The sequence below is a fragment of the Heloderma suspectum genome, chromosome 13 (genome assembly GCF_057233095.1).
Source record: "Heloderma suspectum isolate Gila_16-S chromosome 13, 16-S_ref, whole genome shotgun sequence".
Taxonomy (NCBI): domain Eukaryota; kingdom Metazoa; phylum Chordata; class Lepidosauria; order Squamata; family Helodermatidae; genus Heloderma; species Heloderma suspectum.
The window spans coordinates 2,901,791-2,915,381 of NC_139470.1; the positions used below are offsets into that span (position 1 = coordinate 2,901,791).

Consider the following 13,591-nt stretch of genomic DNA (forward strand, 5'->3'; position numbering starts at 1 on the left):
AAGTCAGTAAGAAAAGTCAGAGTGTCGTTTTTAGTAAACATGCTTGTTTTATTTGGAGCTACTCAGCTCTTTGAATAGTGGTTTTTAGGGCCCTCCCTTCTGTGGCAATGTGCACATTAGATAACACCTTTCCTATGAGAAAGAGCTATGTTTCTTGCACTCAGCTTCTCCCTCCTTGAAGGAGAAAATTATAACCATCTTTTTTTTTTAGGAAAAAAACTTCCACTCTGTCACTAAATGCACTAAACTCACACAACATGTTGCCCAACTGCATGGCACACATAAGTAATCTACAATCCAGTTTGGGCATTAAGGGTTAGTGTAACTGTCAGGAAATGCAACACTCTGCATGCATATGTTTACCAATGTACATTTCCTTCAAGCATTGCCTCCTTTGTCCTTCATCTCCTTCATGCTCTTATACAAGAATTTTGGGATAAAACCTATCATGCTCTTGAAGTTACGGAGTCCACGATGCACTCAACCTGTAGATTATTTATCCCTTTAAAAGTTGCATTTTGAATTCCCAGCTTGTGGCAAAGTCCAATAACCTAGTAGATCTATTAAACAGCACCATGGCATCTACTCGCAAAGATAAGGCACAGCTAAAACCCCAGCTGAGAAACAAGCAAGTGGTTCTAAGAAGGTAGAAATGCCAATTTGATTTTGAGAAAGAGCTATTAAAAAGTTTTACCAAGGCCCCGCATACTGGCTTGATAGCAGCTACTGGAAATTTTTCCCCCAGCATGTTTTTACTGGAGTCGATTTTTTAAAAAGTAGAAACACCTTTCTTACTGAGGAAGATGGTTGATAGAAACAACTGAAAACTTGGATTGTTGTTTTTTAAAAAGATACTACATTACGTTATAAAAACAACACTTATCTTGGACAGATTGCTGCTGCACGGTAGGCACAGATAGCTCAGACGTCTGTCTGGAGTTTAGAACCGTCCTGGCGGTCTGGATTATTTTGTTCTTAGGTGCAGGACACATAGCTGTTTTATAAATGTCCAGTTCCACTTCTGTGCTCTGGAATCACCAGTGACAACTGTTCTGTAGATCCCTTCTGTTCACAACTCTGACAGAGGCAGGAGGAGTGAGCTGGTTCCGTCTTTGTGCGTTTTCCCCATCGATGGGTGTGTGATCTTCCCTGCTGTGGCAAGACCTTGGTCAAGAGGAGGTAGGATTGTCCATGGTTGCAAGGAGACGTGCAATCTCGGTCCTCTGAGCACGAGTGATGTGTTGGGTCATGTGAATGATACAGTCGACGGCAATATCCGGGTTTGCTTGAACTAAGCTGTAGGGTGTACAAGAGAGAGAAGTGGGGTGAGGGGCAGTCATGGGAGAAAAGTCCAGTTACTGGAGCCAAGGAGTTGCCCCTCTCCTGGATGTCATATAAGATAACCAGATGAAGAACAGGTCAGGATGAAAATGAAGCAGTAAAATAGAAGAGCGTAAGAAATCCAAAGACCATGTAACAGACAGGAATATCCCAGAAGTTTACAAGCCATCCCATTTCCCCCAGTATCTAGTAACCAGAGATACAGTGCTCCTGCACAGGAATGCCATTTTTGGCTGCCTACAGTTCAATCCTCCATTAATTTAAGGTTAAAGCCATTTATGCCGATGGCCGTCACAATACCTTGTAGTGACAGTTGTAACATTAAGTAATCCTTCCTTCCTTTGCTGCAAATCACACTTCAGTGGATAATACCATGCTCTGGTATTTTGAAAAGTAGAATAGTATCTTTCAGTTCACCATCTCCACGGCGCCCATGATTTTATAAATCCCTTGTCATATCCCTCCAATTCAGTGGTGCGGTGTGTGTTTTTAAACAACAACACAATCTTTAGTGGTTCTTTTTCTCCCATAAGAAGGATCTTTAATACTTCAGTTTCCCTTTTGGTCAAGTGGAATGAATTATCTTTCAGCACTGGGAAGGGTGGGGATGCCTTTGAATGCATTCCTGCTCATAGTCTCTTTTTTGTATATGGCATAAAAAATAGTGTTCATGCATGGATATGCTATCAAAGAAGAAACAACCTCATTTATCGAAATGGCAAAAGGGACCCCCAGTTCATTCTGCATTTTCATTTAAATAGAAATTGCAATGAAAATTAGATACTCAACTCCCAAAATAACCCTTCAATATGCCTGTGCCTCTTTCCAGAACGTATAAATATATCCCCGTTCTGGCACCTTGGAGCAGCCAAGCAATGTTCACTTAACAGAACCCCACTATGGCTTAGTGAAATAACTCTCTACTCACTTCCGGATGTGCTTGAGGGCATAATCCCGCTTCAAGTACTTGATGTTCTCCCGGATGGCTGACTTTGCCCCATCTTCTTCTTGTAAGTGTTTCTCAAGCCATTCCACCACAACTTGGTTATTATCCCAGAGGTAGCCCTAAAGGAAAGACAGGAACAGAACTCAGGCTGGAAATAGTTTTTGAGAGGGGTGAGTATCGCCTGATGGGTGCTTTGAGTCTAACGGTACACATGTTTCTTCTGTCTCACTGTCACCTCCACTTGAACAGGTTTTGCAGTTGTTTTGGAATGATACAAAACCCTGCCAAACCTGTTTACCAGAGATGAACGTGGGACAAACTAACGCCCCATGAGCAGTGAACAGCCCTTATTTCAAACTGCCTTCAACTCTGAAAATACTGCGAAGGGTTGCGTAGCGCCTCGAAGGCTCTCTGTTGCTTTTGCTGCAACAGACAAACACGACTCCCCCTCTGGAACTTGGAAACAGTCTCCTCAACCTCCATTAAAAAGGGACGTATGCGTAAGATCGTTTCTACAGGTCAACTAGGACTGTAATATTTTGCTTCGTTTTTTCTCCCCTGTATATTATTCTAACTGTAGGATCAGTTGCATGAAGTCTCTTCTGTCCTTCTAACCCATAACACTTTGTTGCACCTTGAAAAGGTGTCTTCCCCTTAAAATAGAGTTGGATCCTTGCCTTTCAAAATGGGCCCCTCAATTTGGGCCCGTTTGGGGCCCAGAGGCCTTTCAGGACTCAGGAGCAACGAAGGCAGTGGGCACAGCTGAAGCTTCTCTTCGGGCATGCCTGGCCTCTGTACAAAGGTTTCTGTTAAAAGGCCTAACAGAGAAAGAAGGAGCGGGAGCTCTCTCCAGGTCAGAGGCAGGGATCAAGGTGGAAGGGAAGCCAGTCGCAGCAGCACCAGGACAGAAGATCTTGGAGAGCCAGTGAAGGCGGTGTGGTTAGTGCTGGACTGGGTCTCAGGAGATCTGGGCTCTAGCCCCCACTCGGCCATGAAGCTCACTGGGTGATGTTGGGTGAAGCCGAGAGCTTCGGCTATTGAGCGGTATAGAAATGAAATGAATGAATAAATAAATAAATAAATAAAATGTTGGGCCAGTCACTGACTCTCAGCCTAACCTACCTCACAGGGTAGTTGTGAGGATAAACTGGAGAGGAGGAAGAGGGCCATGTAAGCTGCCTTGGGCTCCTCTCAGGAGGAAAAATAAGCGGGATGGAAACAAAATAATAAATAAATTGGTCAAGTGATCCCTGCCTTCCTGGCTGGTAGGGACACCAGACGGGGAAAGGGGGGAACAGCGACCACATGCCCCAGGGGAGGAAGCAGCTGGGCAGGAGCCCAGAGGCCAGCCAAAAGCAGGGCCAGGAGAAGCAGGGCGTCTCCCCAGTGGGCAGGAGGATCTCCGCAGAGCACAGCACGCACCTTCACGGCCCCTTCCGTCTCCAGGAACCAGCGCCGCAGCATGGACTGGATGTGGCTGTTGCTGAGCTCGCTGTGGGCAGTCAGGATCTGGGCCCTCACGACTTCCTCCAGCAAGAGGCGCCGCAGCCGCCAGTAGAGGAACGAGCGGGCCTTTCTCCACTGGAGGATGTCCTGAAAGCGGGGAGCGAGAGCCAGACTCTGAAGCGCAGTTTACACATCGGTACTGGGCGTTATCGATATTGGCGAAGGGAAAGGAAACGTTTCGCAGCGGATGCCCGCATTATGGTGGGCAGACAAACATAACGTCAGCTTTATAGTAAACATAGCACGTAGTGGGGCAGGGACTTGAACTCGGGTCCAAATCCATCGCTCGCACTACACCGCTCCGACTCTCAGCAACGTGAGCGCAGCAGGGAAGCTAAAATGCCCCTGCGCTTTCCGAGGCCTGCGAGAGCCAGTCAGGGGGCTGGGAAGACGTGGGGCTGGGGGCAGAGGAGAAAGCGACCCGGCCGCTTAACTGTAACGACGCCTTTCTCTTGCATCCTCCCGGGGGTGTCGTGGAGGTCGGCGAACTGCACCGCCACCTGGTGGAAGATGGGCAGCAGGTAGTCCTCTCGCGCCTTCAGCTGCTTTTCCAGATCCTTGCGCTCCACTTCAGGGAGCTCCGGGGAACCTGTTAAATCCCAGGAAACGGAAGACCCTTGTAGGACAAGGCCAGATCTTAAGGACGAATAAAGAACTGCTCCTGCCCGTTGCTCCAGCAAAGAAATACAGCTCCCCTGCCTTTGAACGCGGGTGCAAACGTTCAGTGTGAACGGGCCCAAGCCCAGGCAGAACAGCGAGGGGGTGGGGCGGAGGGAACACAGCCGACGCCGCCCCGTCCCCCTCCTCTTACCCAGCTGCTGAGCAATCCTGGCGTAGGTGGCATCAATTCTCCTCATGGTCTTGAGCAGCTCTTTCTTCCTGTACTTGATCTCCACAGTGCCTTCAGCTTCCAAGATGCCTCCCCTAGACAGCGGAGCCGTTTTGCACAAGCAGGGTCAGAGCAAACCGACTGTCAGAACTGGATCGTCCTTTCCCTTCGCAATCAACACCACAGCAGACAAACCTTCAGGCTAATACGACTTCATTTTGCTAGAGCCTAGTCTCTCTACGAATGCAGATTCAAGAAAAACTCTCAGGCTGCCCCAGGCTCTAAACAACCGATCAACAATCTCTAAGCAGAGGAGACGAACCAGAAGGAGGGAAAGTTGCTGGCAGTTTGGGGTATGAACGTCACAGCCAAACTGGCTTCGCAGTGATGCCCCTCCCTTAGGGTGGCCCCTTCCCATGTCGGCTTCCAAGAGTGGCTATCCTGGTGGAGCGCCTGAGCCCTGCCCCTAACTTTCCCCGCTTTGCTTTGCGTCATGCCCTAGCGTCCCTCACGCCACGCCCCTTTTCCTCCTCCTCCTTGGAAACTTGCGTTATTACGGTGGAGGGAGGGAGCAGGGACTCGGTCTGGGCCATCCCTTGGTCAAGGTCCTGGGAGAACTCTCTTCCAGTGGTAAGGAGGGTACCTCCCCCAGCCTCTGAACCAGCCGCTATCCTACTCTGATTCAGAATTGGAGCTGTCAGACACCTCAAGGCGCTTAGACTCATCCCTGACACAGACACTCCCTGTAGGCTTGCAGCACTCTTGCACAGTTAAGCCCCACGGCGCTTCTGGACAGAGGGCTCCTAGCACCACCCACCCAAAGGCATTACTGTGCAGTTATTCCATCTTTCAATCCTTAATGGATTTTTTGTGGACATTTTAAAAAAGATGGAAGTCGTGGCGGGAAAACATGGGAGGGCTATGCATCGAAGAGGACATTGTTTCGACGTCTGGTAAAACGGTGTGAATGAGGCAGGACGTTGATACTGCAAAAGCCTTGTGTGGAAGCACCCGCGGACATTGTGGTGGTTTTAAGTGCACGCTAGTGCCAATGTTCAGACAGGCTCCAGGGTCAAGACTGCTGTGGATCCTGTCACCCTGGACTCCCCCAAAGCTCCATGTCAGGGATGGTGACATCCATCCCTGACACAGAGGCAGCGATGCTTCTTGTCCCTCCATTGCTGGAAGCCATAACTTCTGCCTTGGTAACTCTGACCCCCTGCTACACCCACATGGGAGCTGATCTCTCTGCAATTGGGAAGACACACCAGACATGCTCCGTAGCCCTCTCTGTGCATTCCAGAGAGTTCTGCTCTAGCACTGGCAGGCTTCAGGACAAAGCGTCTTTCTCAGAGAAAAAAAAAATCAGTCTCTGGACTGGATGCATCTGGATCCATACCAGGAATCACATCAATGGATTTCATTTCGGTGAGCGTAAGGACTGGGCCAAACATCTCTGCAGAAGCACTCTGAGAAGGCGTGGGTGGGAACAGACCCACAGTCAGATGAGGCAGAGGGGGAGGGATGGCTGAGCTACCACGGTCGCAGGAGATAGGGCAGAGCAACAGTGGCGGAGGGGCATCTTTCCAGATGCTGGCTAATCAGCGGATCAAAGCCAGCCGGAGACTTCATTGGTGGGAACGCAAGAGCCTACGGTGGGGGAGGAGCCGGGAGTGACAGACTCAGGAGTCAGAAGCTGGGCGAGGCGGGAGGAGCAACTTCGGGACGTGAGGCGTTCTAAGAGAGAGGTCCCTGGCGGAAGACCCTCCCTGAGAGCAGGACTGGAAAAGCTACTCAGGTTTTGTACTGATGGCTGGCACCAGTTTCGTTGCAACTTCCAATCATGGTGCTTTCGTCAGAGGTAGCTTCTTGTATCCTAATTAGTATTGTGCAAAGCTGGCTAGAGAACTTAGCTCTGTGTTGCCGTATGCAGATTACATCTCTATCCTGAAGCACAGCTGACCTGGCTGTAGCTTGCATAATAAAAGCGATTTACTAAGAGATCATCTTTATCATGTGTCTACAAAGATGACCGGAAGCTCGGCACTCAACCGTTAAGGAGGAACTTGCTGATCAGGAGACCTGTTGGACTATTAGCGACTCCCACAGCCCATAGCATCTGTCTAGAAACCACCGGTCACAAGCACCACCCAGGCTGGGTGTTTCCAGGTGAGGCTTTTATGGTGTCACCTCCTGCCTCGTTTACAGAGTTTTATAGGGGGGGTTCAGGCTTTCCTCTCGTACCTGACCCATGTCTTCCCACCATTTCTGTCTTCTTTCTTACCGTAGAAAATCAATTAGGGAGAAAAAGACAGAATTGCTGCACGAGGCCTTCTGACTGGCAGCGCTAGCAGCCGTGTCCACAAGGACCCAAAAGGAGAATGGTGCTGCAGAACAGGAGTGCACCTCAGCGAGCGCCCACCTGCTATCTTTGTCTGCATACATTTCCACATAGAGAGGGTTGATACTTGGATCAATCGCCACCCATGAGCCCCCCCGGAGCTCAGCATGCGGGGGGATGTAGACGAGTGCTGGCTGTTTGAACTGCCGGAGGCTGTCGACGATGAATGCCCCGAACTTCAGCACCTGATCGTACATGTCTGCAAAGAGAGGCCAGGAGTCAATGGCAGCTCCGTGTCTGTGGGAACAAACTGGAGCGAGCGGATGGTGCCCGACTGAAGTTACCTTTCATTCCCCCAGAGAACCCCCTCCAGTTGGCGAAAATCATGAGCGGAAGGCGCTCTCGGTTGAAGTCCCTAATAGCCTGGGCTGTTTTGAAGGCTGAATCTGGAAACCAGACCTGGCCAGCTTGCTGGATGATCTAGAGAAAAGCACACAGCAGGAGTCGTGCTGGGCTAGCTAGCAAGTACCTTCAAAGCCAAAAAAAGAGCCAGGAAGGAAAGAGCAGAAAGCAGGTGAAGAGCGTTTCAGCAATAGCTCCCAAGAGTTTGTCAGGAACTATGTGCCACTGGGGAATGCATGCACAGGCTTAGGCCTGTGATGTCTTTCCAACACGCTGCATGAGCAATACTCAGGTCTTAAGGGGTGCGTCTCTGTTGAAGAGGGCACAGATGTTTTGGCCTACAGCTCCCATCAGCCCTAGCCAGCAGAGGCAGTGGTGAGGGAGCATGGGAGCTGTAGGCCAAAACATCTGGAGGGACACAAGTTGCCCACCCTTGCCATAAGTAGGGAGGTGAAACAAAGCCAAAGATGCTGAGAAGAACATGGGCAAGATAAACAAATAGGTGTGCTGTGAGGCAAACAATTCTGGATTTTACAGTACAAAGGCATTCTCTTGACCTTTGCTTCAGAGTCTGGGTTTGCTGGGTCAGCTGGTACTGCCAATTCCACCGTGCGGGTCTCTACAGCGATCACGCCCACTGGAATCCCACCCAGCCTGTGGAGAATCCGGAGGGGAAACGCAGAGTTATTCCAGTGTCATGTGCACTCAGCACAGAAATAAATGCATAAATAAATATATCAGATTCGACTCCCACAAACGTTTGCCATCTCAACTTCATTCAGAAGATGTGAATATTATATATGACTCCAAGTGCATATTTTGCATTATTTATTCTGCTTCTAGAAGTAATGGCACGGGGGAGCAATCTTGGGTTGCCTGTGCAGTTTCAGGCTTATCTCAGCTTCCGTAAGACTAGAAACCGTATTTAACGCATTTCAAACTGAAAGGAAATACTTTCAGGACGCTGAATTCTGCACCAGCTTTTAAAAGGCCTGTGTGTCACAGTGAGGACGGAAATGATGCCCACCCTAGTAAGCGTCTCTCCAGCAGGCTGCATGGAGGGAGATGAGAGGGAGAGCAGGGCCATTCCACCAGCCCTACTGAAATAATCTGTTTTCCCCCTCTTCCCTCCCTATTCCTTTTTCCTTGTGTATCATGTCTTTTTGAGACTGTAAGCCTGCGGGTAGAGACGCTCTTGTCTAGTTGATTATATGTAAGCTGCTCTCAGAACCGTTTTGGATGAGGCATACAAACACAACAAACAAACAACGAACTGATGGGGCCAGCTTTGGGGAGAGGCCACCTCTCGCTTTCAGAGCTGAGCTCTGGCCTCAAAAGATGATGCCAGGAGGGACTCCAGCTCCCCCACTCCTTGCCTCAACTGCCTCAAGCAACAGCGAGCACTCTGCCAGTACCTGGCTCTGCCGACCACCACTGTCTGTGCCCACGGCTGCATGATCTCTGCAAAAGAGCCATGGTCAAAGAAGCCGCTCTGCCACGATCCTTTCACAGCTGGACAGCAAAATAAAATGAAATGCAGACAGAAAGGTCAAACATGACCTTATGAAGCTACGAACTCCTATAAAATGGGCTACATTCATTATATGCAAAACTGGGGAATTGAATAGCAACAGGAAAGGACATAGCGATGGAAGGAACAGATTGCAACTAGAAGACATCTTGAGACTGAGAGGCCTTGTTCAGACTTAGCACTGAACCACAGGTGTGTCGTTTTGGAACGAGCCGTAGCGAGGCGGGCTGGAAAGAGACATTTGGAAGCTTCTACTTCCATTTTAGACTAACTGCAGGTTAAGTTATATGTCCAAAGCCAGACAAATTGGTGTTAGCCCTAATTGTGATTAGTTGAAACAAGCCAACTTCAAACCATAGTTTTTAAAGGTAGCTGGTTTCATCTAACCATAGTTAAGATTAACTACAGTTTAGGGTTTGGATGCAATGCTAAAGTATGGATAATTGAAAATCAGAAGCAAATCAGAAGCTTCTGGATCTCCTCCTCATGGCTGTGACGGAGAGGAAAGGTGGAAGTCCATTTTATTTTATTTATTTATTTAATGTACTGTACTTTCAAAATGCCCAATAACCAAAGTTCTCTGGGCAGAGTACAATCCATGTAACAATAAGCCATTATTTATTGTTACATCTGAACCAGGCCACAGAGGGTTACTTCTGCCGGAACACTGTACTTACTCTACAATATCTTTACCCTACAAACTGGAGGGCAACATGTGAGGATACTCAATTCAGCTCTTGAGGGAATAAAACCAGATATGGACTTCAGACGTAAACCATAAATATAAATCTTCTGATATAAGTCATAAGAATTGAAAAAACAACAGATGATTAATTGGAGCTTCATTAGTGCTTCCTTGTTTATGATCCATCAGGGGGTTTTGCCTTCAGATTTTTACACATCTCACTGTAACCATGAGCACCAGAAACTTAAAAAAATAAAATAAAAAAAGATAAACTGGGCCTCCAACAAACAACACATGCATGCCACACGAAAGTGCCTAGCCCCGACCATGTGGTGGCCAATAAAATGTATACTGCTACCTTACTTCCAGACTTTTTCTTTTGCAACTTAGTTTACGATCCTTTGCTTTCCCTTCCATTACTACCCCATATTTTCTCGCACACCTTATAATTATGCAGTTTATTGTTCTTTTTTTTTATATTTTGTATACATCTTGATTAAACTGATCTGAAGGAAACGTTAATCAAGGAAATTCTGACTCTGAACCTAATTCACCTCCTCGTGTCCTTCAGTACCACCATAAGCTGAAAGGGCATCTACTCACCAGGATGCGGTCTCCCTGCCAGCATCCACCGGGGGTCATAAGGGGCTTTGGAAGGAACAAAGTCTATTTCTCTTTCAATGGGGTCACTCACGGTGGTAATAGGCAATGGGCTACGATTGTCCTACAACAAGAAATATCTCTTAAGCCCGTTTTAAACAAAAAAGCCGTAGGCAGGTGATCAGGCAGGGAAGAATTGGAACTGCTTAACTTTGATAATGTAAGAACATCCTGATCAAATAAATCTTATTCAGTTAGTCATATGAGTTTTAGTTGATTCAAACCATCAGTTTACATAAATGTGCATATGAATGAACAAGAGTTCTGGAGGGGGAGACAACATTTCCATATGATATCCGTGTGTGTCACAGCAGCAGCTACCTGGAAAGAAGCACCCTTCTTATGGAAGAGGAAGAGAAGGGAGATGCCTCTTCTAAGATGGCGCCCACCACCTGTGGGTTTTGTATGTTCTTAGGTTAAAATAATCCATTAATTGTTGATCAATTAAATTGGGGAGACTGTTTTAGGCAGAACGTTTTATCATAAGAATTGTTTTTGATAGATGTACTTGTTTACAGGCAAGGAAACAAAACAGGAAAATAATCCATTAATTGACTAAAACATTGAAGCTCTAATCATCATCATCCCATTCAGGAGAATTATAATTAAGGGGAGGAATTATTAGAGAGGAATTGTACAATTGCCTGAGTTTTCAGCACACCACTTTTCCATCACTCTAACTGTACCTTTGGTATATATGAGAGCCACTGCAAGATGGCGAAGACGCCTTCGAAGTCATCTGGGACAGTCACATGGGAGACACCATTGTTGTGCATGATTTGAACCCCTCCCAGCTGGTTGTTGGAAGTGTATACTTCACGGCCCAAGACCTGGTCCAAACGACAACCCTGACTCAGTAAATGTCACATCCTCCTCAAAGACTCAGAGGACAGCAAGCTTTAGTCATAAAACACTGCTGATTCAAAGTTACATATCAGAACATATTTCACGCTTCGAGCCTGCAGGCAAATACGGACATCCCCCCCCCCCACCCCAATATGACTATGAGCTTTTCTAGATGAGGGTTTTATTGTGAGCACACCATTCCTCACTCACAGTAGTTTATGAGTGGTTTAGATAATGTCCTCCACAGGGCCACTCTCATGCTTTCCAAGCATTTACGCTGAGGTTTCTTTGACCACGGAAAATCCAGCATTTTGGGGAACAGTGGAATGAAATACAAGTGTAGTTGCACAATTCTGCTGTACCACAGCACCACCTAGAGGTTATGTAGTGGAACATACAGAAAGGCAGAGAAGGAAAATCCCAGAAAAGAAACGTGTATACGGGATGTGAACTTAATCCCACAAAGGATCTGGAAGCAGAAGCAGCAGTAAAATGGTGGATTAAAAGCCTCATCTAGAAAAGCCCTCTGTCAATTTAGACTCCTTTCCTTCGACTCCTGCTCACTTGAGTTTCTGCATGATGCCCCTGCTTAAATTAGACAATTTAGCTCTTCTCTACTCCTTCACAGGACTATCATGATACAGAATCATTTGGGGTTCAAATATTCCCAATACCAGAGATAAACCAGTAACAAGTAAAAAGGTTCTAGGCTTTTAAGGCTGCAATCCTAGACCAACATACCTGGGAATAAGCCCCACTGGACTCAATGTGACTTACTTCTGAATATCCATGTATAGGATCGTACTGTAAAGCACTTAAGAGAGACGTGGGTTTTCTTTTTACGTTCATGAGATATTTCACACACAGGAGAGAAAATGCGCCATCTTTTCTCACTGCCAAACTTCTCTAAAGCTTAGCGGGCCTGGAGTAGACCACATCCTTGGACAAGAGATGGGTGCTGTAAATCTAAAACCCATCTAGCTGGGAAGAGGAAAAACAGTGGAGGAGTTCCCAGCTAGATGGCTTTTAGTTTTGCAGCCATCAAGCTGGGGAAGAGGAAAAAGAGCCTCTTGACTGCTACGTGAGAATAAAAGAAAATGGAGTTCTGAGGAGAATCTAAACAATGGAACACAAAAGGAGCTAAAATGGCCTTCTCCAACCTGGCGTCCTGCAGATGTGTTGGGCTACAACTCCCATAATCCTGGCTGGGAGTGCGCCAGGCTGGAGAAGTATGAACTAAACCAACAAAACAAGCCCACTTGCTACCTTATTCAAAGCTCCAAATCCAGTCAGAATGATGTGGGAATTTTCCACCTGGATGACTCGCTGGCCAAGCCTCACCAGGTAAGCCCCAATCCCAATGGCGCGGCAGGTCACCTATGCGAAACAAGTGCAAGAACTGATTCATTTTGGAGAAATCAAAGGCTACACCTTTGCCTGGAAAGACAAAACAGTCCTCCTGCCCAAGAGCTATTGGATGACTACAGCATTACGCGGACCGCTACCACGGAAGGGATCAAGAGCCATACCATGCTAATGGTGACAATGTCGTCATAAGCAAGAGAAGACTCCCCAGCGATGGCGCCTGACGCTCTTAGGTTCTCCACGCCAAAGCCTTCGTCTTTACCAATAATATCGGTTATGATGTACCTACAAGAGGCCATGAGGACCAAAGAAAGAACTGGACAATGCAACACACACAAAGGGTTTCTCAGTTGGGTTCCTCACGGATAGGAGGGCTGAGATAAGACGTGACATGCTCTTACCTCGACTCGCCTGCTTCCTCGATGTGTTCGCAGTGAACAGAGTTCATGGGGCTGATCTTCGTGTAGTCCTGTGGGGTTAGGTACAGGTACTTGACTCCCTTCAGGAAAAGATGGGACAATGTTAGCTGGGGAAACTAGGCCCACCATTTTGAAATTTCATACACAAGAAACTGGGCTCAGAGGAGGCAGGTGATGGGGCGAGGGAAACAAAACAGATGAATAATGGTCAATGTGCTGATGTCATGACACCATGAAGCCAATCAGATTTGGCTACGTGCTGACATTACTGAGGGCACAAAGCTAATTTAGAGCGACGATAACCAGTTCATACCTGGTCAAAGCGAAGGGGCAAAAAAGCCTATTCGGGTAAACACTTTTGTCATTTTTGCAGCACTACCCAAAATCAGTTAAAAAAAAAAGTGTGGGGGGGAGGGAACTTTCAACCCACTAATGTGCCTGAGAAATCCCACTCCCTCTATTTCAGCTCAGCCTTAGATTTGAGCCGGTGGGGCTCCTAATCCATTCTTTGGAAGGGAAAGATGTTCTCCTCTCCTGCACCAGTACACAAAACACCCTGATGAATTAAGACCCTTGCCATGTGAGAGACTTCCAGGAGGAATGTTCCCACAACACCTTGGAGGACTGCGGCGCCTTCTGCCATTTGCAAAGTGGCTAAGGCGCCAAGCCCGACAAGGCCTCTGCTTCAACAGCTGTTCCTGCATCCACGTCTTCCCAGGC

The 13,591-nt window shown here is 47.5% G+C and overlaps 1 protein-coding gene and 1 long non-coding RNA gene across 12 annotated transcripts in view; one reads left to right on the plus strand and one right to left on the minus strand.

Annotated features, from left to right (window-relative positions):
* Positions 1–27: 27 nt before the first annotated feature.
* ACACB (acetyl-CoA carboxylase beta) overlaps positions 28–13,591 on the minus strand; it is an 81,945-nt gene continuing 68,381 nt past the window's right edge. For 9 of the 11 annotated variants that reach the window (XM_084820155.1, XM_084820154.1, XM_084820153.1 and 6 more), the window contains 14 exons: positions 12,854–12,951; positions 12,617–12,737; positions 12,354–12,464; positions 10,928–11,071; positions 10,185–10,305; positions 8,781–8,877; positions 7,923–8,019; positions 7,308–7,443; positions 7,045–7,222; positions 4,605–4,717; positions 4,228–4,382; positions 3,710–3,880; positions 2,270–2,406; positions 28–1,296 (listed from right to left, as the gene is read on the minus strand). In XM_084820155.1, coding sequence (XP_084676281.1) covers positions 1,170–1,296; positions 2,270–2,406; positions 3,710–3,880; positions 4,228–4,382; positions 4,605–4,717; positions 7,045–7,222; positions 7,308–7,443; positions 7,923–8,019; positions 8,781–8,877; positions 10,185–10,305; positions 10,928–11,071; positions 12,354–12,464; positions 12,617–12,737; positions 12,854–12,951 — 1,806 coding nt within the window. In that variant the 3' untranslated portion in view covers positions 28–1,169. Of the gene's footprint in view, positions 1,297–2,269; positions 2,407–3,709; positions 3,881–4,227; positions 4,383–4,604; positions 4,860–7,044; positions 7,223–7,307; positions 7,493–7,922; positions 8,020–8,780; positions 8,878–10,184; positions 10,306–10,927; positions 11,072–12,353; positions 12,465–12,616; positions 12,738–12,853; positions 12,952–13,591 lie in introns of all 11 variants that reach the window. The other 2 variants (XR_014785780.1, XR_014785781.1) reach the window with 2 other exon arrangements.
* Positions 6,651–7,476, plus strand: LOC146335910 (uncharacterized). The gene is made up of 2 exons (XR_014785783.1): positions 6,651–6,791; positions 6,912–7,476. It is a non-coding gene; the product is annotated as an uncharacterized LOC146335910 (long non-coding RNA).